Consider the following 7,586-nt stretch of genomic DNA (forward strand, 5'->3'; position numbering starts at 1 on the left):
TCCTGCCACTGTCAGTATGTTTTACGTCATCTGCCTTGATGAGTTGAATTTCCCGCTAAAGATTTTAGACAGTGGCTTATGCATAATATATATGACTTTTTTGCATTTGACGGACGGCGCAACAGTGCGTAGGAAGATAAATTGGGACCAAAATTCGTTTGGTTGAAATAAGCCCAAAAAATGTGTAATTATAAAGAATATAGTAGACATTCCAACTGATACAAATTGCTCTGAATATCTTGTATTTCGATACCATTTTTATAAACCAAATTTTTGGTCGGATTTTCTGCTCAGCAAGGCAAAGATCATACGAAAACAAATTATTTACAAGTGCTTATACCTTTTATTAGAAAGCCAAATTATGAAGATTGTCAAAGGTATGTACTTTTCTACTGTACGTATATTATTTGTTAAAATCTTTCGTGTCTTTGTTCTGCAGATATCAAACTTTCACTTTTTTTTCAAATATCGATATATTGAATGATGTAGATCTTTTGAGTTACCAACACAGATAGTTACAGTCGGATAGTATAAAAACAAAACAACTCCATCAAAAGACACTGAGTTTAAGAAATTGTCTTAGATACTTACTATATACAGTGTGTCAATTTTAAAACTTCCCACCCTTAATATCTTTCTTGCAGTTAAACCCCATAAATAGAACAAACTACGGAAGGACAAAAAAAACACGTCTATAGAAGCGACACTTTAAATTAATATTTTTGGCCTTTTTCTTTCAACCCCTTAGGAGGGGTAGATGTCACCCTTGAAATCTTAAATGGGAATGGGGGTCAAGTGGCACATCGTTTTAAAGGGCATTTAATTCTCTTTGCAGTGGTATCCTACTTTGTTGCTTTTTGTCCAGATATTTCCGAATAATCGTGTTTCAAAGTTGCAGAAACAATTAAACGAGCCTGCATTGAGATTTTGGTTTTCAGGCTAGTGTTTACACAAAAATTATTGCAGTAGATCTCCTTGTAGTACAAATGACTAGAAGATTAGGTGGTATCAAGGACGTAGCCATTACATTTTTCTAGTGGGTCGCAATTCGAAATACTAATAAACAGAAAACATCATAAACATTAACGTTTCCTTTCTCAAATTCGAATGAGTGGCAACCTCTAATCAGTTTCACAGGAAGATTTGTTAACATTCCTGCAGGACGGTGCTATAGCTCATTATTTTTTTGCAGGCCGACAGTGTTTAAACGAGAGATTTCCGGGTACATGGATTGGCAGAAGGAGACCAATTGAATGGCTTTCAAGATCACATAGACTTTTGTATTTTTGGGGGACATCTTAAATCCATTGTTTATAAAACACAATCTACTGATATTGATGATCTTAAATTAGAGCAGAATTCCAGTGAATTCCCGGTGAAGTTTTCCGAAATGTCAGGGAGATGTTTCAAAACAGACTTTATTACTGTTTACGGGAAAATGGACAACATTTTGAACAACCTATAAGATAACAACTTATAAGATAAGGGCGTAAGTGGTGTAACCTAATCTTCTAATCATTTGTACTACAGGAGATCCATTGCAATAACTTTTGTGTAAAAACTAACCTGAAATCCAAAATCTCAATGCAGGCGCGTTTAATTGTTTCTGCAATTTTGAAACGCGATTATTCGGAAACCTCTGGATAAAAAGCAATAAGGTAGGATACCACTGAAAAGAGAATTAAACGCCCTTTAAAACTATATGCCAATTGACCCCCATTTCCATTTAAGATTGTAAAGGTGACATCTACCCCTCCTAGGGGGTTGAAAGAAAAAGGCTAAAAATATTCATTTAAAGCGTCCCCCTTACAAATAAAATTGAGGTGTCTTTCCAATTTTTCATATTTTTAACTGCAAGAAAGATATTCAGGGTGGGAAGTTTTAAAATTGACACACTGTATGAATTTACAATTACCGAGTGTTAAAATTAAAATTAAAATATCTATCTTATTTATTATTTTCAAAATAAAATATATTTTTTTAAAATAAATTATAGAGGGTGTCACAAGATTACAAATTAATTAAAAAAAACTGCTAAAGAGTTTTTTGATATCATAATTTTATGTATTTGGCAATAGTTTACAATACGCTTTTTGTGTGTCATGTACGAATAATATCATAGTTTTATTATCTTGCATTTATTTATTAATAAATTAAGTTGTTAATAAATAAATAAATTTAACCATATAGTTGCTATATATTAGACCATTTGCTACGTTCTTAGATTTAAGTCCCAAACATTGCTCTTGAGATTTTGACCCGCTAGAATAACCATCCGCCGCACTGTGGAGCGCTGGTCAGCGCGTGACGTAGCATGCCACGGCGACTACGACAGCGGCGATTTGACGCGATCGAACAGTCCTTTAGAATATAAATATACAGTCCTTGCTGCATAACCATCGTGTCAAATACTCGTCAGCGAGTAATGGCAGTAAGTAAGAAAGGGGGCCAATAATCGACGACTTTGAAATTTATATCCTGAGCCTATGTATATAATGCCTATCCTGGTGTAAAATATTACACAACTGGTAGGGTCAGCTCCATGGATGGAAATGTTTCTGCAATGCAAGTCACTAGTGGAATGCCGGAAAAGAATCTGCAATGCAAGTCACTAGTCCTGTCCCGCAAGGATCGGGGTTAGGTCCTATACCGGGTGCGTCTCAAAAGTGGCTCACCCCTATAACTTTTTTACTTTTTCAGATAAAAAGTTCAGATTTGGTATGTTAGTGTATGACATAAATTAGGATTGATTGACGTATTCAATTCTTTTCGGTCACTTCCTGTTTCACAGAAAATGACTACAACTTTTGATTTTTAAATGACACCTTCGGTATTTTTTTACTTTATTCGAAAGAAAATAACACTCTGAATAGAATGACATATCATAAGTCAACTTTTGACATTTTCGCATATGATGTATTTGAAATTATAACTTGCGATTCGTAACGAAAATTTGACTCGAAACACCAAGTGTGTGGTATCAAATTATTCGTAAAAAAATGCTTTTTTCAAATATGCTAATGAGCCACCACTCTGTATCACTAAATTGTTGGAAACAAAAAAAAAATATCTTAGCTCCACAGAAGACCGAAGCAGTGTTGCCGATAGTAGCAAGAATCAGTAAAATACTTAGGAGTACATTCTGTACAAGGGTCAGCATTTCTCGTCTTGGGTGCCGATTTTCGTGTGTACGAAGAGTACGGTCAACAAGCTTAGTAAAATAAGATGTACTGAATAAAGAGAGAAGGCAAGTATTTTTTCGAGCGCATGGAATCTAGCGTCAAATTAAGTGATTATGTAATAAATACTTCGTATATTTGCTCTCTCCGATTTACTAGACTACCATAGCGATTCACTCCTATACATGTAAACGCCGACCCAAGGTTTCGCTTGCCAGCAGGGTATAAATAAAAATGAGACTATGAAAGTTCATATTGCCAAGACTGTAGAAAGAGCAACAAACGTCCTAAATACCCTTTCAAGAATAATTCCCTATACAATAAGCGGCTCCAAAGAAAATAACAGAAGACTTCTTTCATCAGTAGCTCAGTTCTTATATGGAGCAAGTAGGGGGGTAGAAGCGATGGAGAAAAAAGTTCATAGAAGCGCTTTTTGAAGGGTACAAAGAACGGCGGCAATAAGAATTGCATGCGCCTTTAGGACTACGTCAACAAGTGCTTTACTGGTTATAGCAAGAACCCCGCCAATACATCTATTAGCCGCTACCGATCAGAGCTGAAAAAAGAAGGGAAAGGCAGCAAACAAGGATCATATGAGAACATGCTGGCATGGCAAAAAGAGTGGTCTAATGAAGAAGTCAGAGCAAGCTGGCTAAGATATTTTATACGCAATATAGAGCCCTGGGTCTCCAGAAGTCATGGCGAAGTTGACTTTTACCTAACACAAGTATTATCGGGACATGGATACTTTAAAGTCCATTTTAAACACTTCCACCGTAGGGATACGGATACTTACTGCGAACTTATTGACAATGTCGAACACACATTTTCCATTTGCCAAGATGGACCTTTAATAGACATACTGTAGAAGAGAAAGTAAGTAAACTAACACCAGATAACATAATCGACACCATGCTGATAAACGAAATATTTTGGAAAGAAATAAGCAAAACGGCTAAGGAAATCTTTATAGAAAAATGAAGAAAGAGAACGTATAATCCGATAGATCCAAACTCCAAACCAGCTACATAGAACATCTACATAGGACCCTCCTTCTGAAGTAATGCTAACGCGGTTCCAGAAGGAGACATATTGTTCTGAGGGTTTTTTTAGTCATTAAAATTCTGACACTACTTGGGTTATCTTCCCAAGTGCCCATGATAGGTTTTTCCCTAAAAAAACTGGTAGGGGAGTGTTTCAGTTCTGTCGATAGATTAATTACTTCTCAATAGAGTAATGAGAACTTTCCTCCGAGGTTTATACATTATTTTTTTGACAATCGCTCTATTAATCAGAAACTAGATACAATATTTAATTTTGAAAAATATAAAATGCCGATGCTCAGCCCGGTAATTTATATCTCTATAACAGAAATTATTTTAGGACAAATTCCCTGACACCGAAAATCCATTTCAATCAACCTTTAAGACGACATTTCCCTTACCTGCCAACGGATTTGTTATTGTCACTGGAAGGGCTGACTTTGGACGGGGCCCTCGTCAGAAAATTTTGCCGAAGGGTCTCGTCCACGCTGTACACCCATCTCCTGTTCCCTTCGTTAATGGAGGCGGATTGACGAGCGTGAGCGGAGGCGACCTTGCCGGACGAGTCGATGGCGCTGTCTATGCTCCTCTGGAATACAAAGAGACACAATGCTTAAAATAGAAATAAAGGTATACAGTTTGTATTAGCCTTGTATATGTATTTTTAAAGTAGATCAATCTAAGAGGTTTATGGAATAAGACTACTAGATGGCAGGACCGTTTTCTCTGTATTTTACTACAGAAAAATATTTTTTGTTACTCTGAATTTTGAAGCGGCCAATAAAAAAAGAGAAAATAAAAATCGATAATTTTCGGACTGTGACAATTGGTTACTAATCGACCAAATACTTTTTGTCTATTATATATGCTATTAAAGCTGGTAATTATACAATTCGACCATTGTAAATACCCGAAAAAAGGCCGACGAGGCCGATGTTTCTCACTGATAAGAAATAAAAATGTGTGTTTAGATAATTTTCGAGATATTTTTTTTCTTTCTGTATTTTATATTCTTTGCCCGCTTGATCTATCCTGGTCGCACGTATCGAAGTTTTGTTTCTTCTAGTTTAAATAAAAACCTTATTTCTTTGTAGTTGTAGTGTAAAATTAGATTAATTTATTAAGTTTAATTATGTGTTTAGTGTAGAATACCAGAAATAGTTTAGTAGTGTTTTTATAGTTTATTTTGTAGTTAAGTAGGGAAGGGATAATTTGGTTATTTTTTCTTTTTGTTTGATTAATTAGTAAGTTTGATAATTTTTTCAGTGTAGAATACAAGAAGTAGTTATGTAGTGTTTTTATAAGAGATTATATTAGTTTATTTTGGTAGTTGAGTAGTAGGTGAAGGTATTTGGGTATTTTTTTCTTTCTTTTTTCTTCTAATTGTAGTATAGTTCTATTAAGTATTGTGATAAATACACTATATCTTCTTTCAACTTCGTTTAAAAGTGCGTTATCATATAATTTTGGTTTTAGAATATATGAAAAAAAATCTGATCAAATTTATTTTAAATTAAATTAATCTAATTAAACTATAGGTAGTCTCCTTAATCAAATTAAACTAGTCAAATACTAGTAATTCTAATGAAAGTTTTTTGAAAAGAACTACCTATTCCTAATAAATAAATGAACTATTTAAAAAAAAACTTTACATTTACATTAAGAGGTCTACACACTTTTGCTCATTAGAGGACATGTTTTTTAGAAAAATATTTTAGTGATAATCCATATGCACGTCCCTAGTGAATCAGTTCACACTTTTTTAGCGTTAAAATATATAGCAGTCATAGTAACTTTTACCCTGCAAATTTCATTCGAATCGTTAAAAGCACTTGGAAGAAAATTATAGTAAATCGAAAAAAAATTAAAACTTTAACCACCTGTAGCTACAAAGAAAAGCAGCATCGGATGCATGTTGATATGAACAATAAATCTAATTTTTACGTGAGGATTCTTCCCACGAGAGATGACACATGTTTTTTGAAATACCTTGTACAATTAGGATAATTGTTTAATGTAAACTGATTTTTGCCGTCTTAGAAACTGGTAAACGATATTTGAATTTAAAAATGACATGATCAATATATACCTATAGAAAATATTTCTTTTTCTACTCCGCAAGAAATGCGGTTATAAATATTATACCTTCTTAAAAGTGTTTTATGAATAATGAATATATTTTTTTCTTATTAATTAGATACTCCCAACAAAATTTGCTTTTACTTGGTTATTTTCATAAATTTTGGCTTAAAATAATCCAAAGATAATCGGAGCAGATCTGAATAATTTATCTTTCCATTAGGCATGATAAATATCAACGTTTTGAAACGAGATCATTGAGAATAAATACCGCTGGAAAAAATATGAATAAGAGAAAATGGGATTACATTTGTCGGTGTTTAAAGGACCCCATTAATCAATATACAAAAACCTACACAGAAAAAAAATATTTTTGAGTCACTAAAAAGTCCCTATTAAATTTATAAGAAGCCATAATATAAGAACAATGAGTTTAAAAATAATTACAGTTGAGGGTTGGAACATTTGGTGTTACACAGCAAAATAAAAACACTAAATCACCACAATACACCAAAACACTTTTACTTTTACACTGGACGCGCGTTTCGCTAACCATGTTAGCATCATCAGCAGATGATTATAAACTACAGTTACTAGTTAGTTTATAATCATCTGCTGATGATGCTAACATGGTTAGCGAAACGCGCGTCCAGTGTAAAAGTAAAAGTGTTTTGGTGTATTGTGGTGATTTAGTGTTTTTATTTTGCTTTAAAAATAATGTCTATACGTCTATCCCTTTTTTGTCTATCCCTTATTTTCGTTTCGTAGATTGTCTTACAGAGCATGTGGCAAAATACCCAGATACTTTTTTTGAGACCATTAAGTTTATAAAAACTCTACAACCCTTTTATAAAATCCTATGCTATCTATTGTAGATATTTGTATAAAATGGTGTACGATCCCTTAACTGCTGACATTACTTTCTGTAAAATTAATGCCTGACATGGAGTTGAACAGACTCTGTTATACAAAACGTGTTTTTAAAACAAAACTATTCTTCTGTGGGTTTTATGTTTATTTAATGTAAAACTACTATTCTCTTTTACTTTTTGAGACATTGTTATATTATGACACATTTTATGGAAACTCTCCAATACAAGAAAATTTAGAAAAACATTTTTTTCCTAGCAACAGTAAACTCAAAATTCAATATGTTTCTTAAAAATTAGGGTAAACGCGGGCAAAGTGGAAAACTTTAGCCGTGTCATTTCTATGGATTAGACCTAACACTTTAGAAATGCGTACGCCTTAAAAAAACTTTATATAACAATTTGACTACTTAATT

General features: G+C 33.4%; 1 protein-coding gene across 1 annotated transcript in view; it reads right to left on the minus strand.

Moving 5' to 3' along the window:
* The window catches only part of LOC115885626, a 567,259-nt gene extending 559,900 nt beyond the window's left edge, over positions 1–7,359 (minus strand). The window contains exons 1-2 of the mRNA XM_030904592.1: positions 7,348–7,359; positions 4,624–4,811 (exon numbers count right to left, since the gene is read on the minus strand). Coding sequence (XP_030760452.1) covers positions 4,624–4,811; positions 7,348–7,359 — 200 coding nt within the window. The remainder of the gene's footprint in view (positions 1–4,623; positions 4,812–7,347) is intronic.
* Positions 7,360–7,586: the final 227 nt, after the last annotated feature.

The sequence above is a fragment of the Sitophilus oryzae genome, unplaced genomic scaffold (assembly GCF_002938485.1).
Source record: "Sitophilus oryzae breed Bouriz unplaced genomic scaffold, Soryzae_2.0 scaffold_404_pilon_pilon, whole genome shotgun sequence".
Taxonomy (NCBI): Eukaryota; Metazoa; Arthropoda; class Insecta; order Coleoptera; family Curculionidae; genus Sitophilus; species Sitophilus oryzae.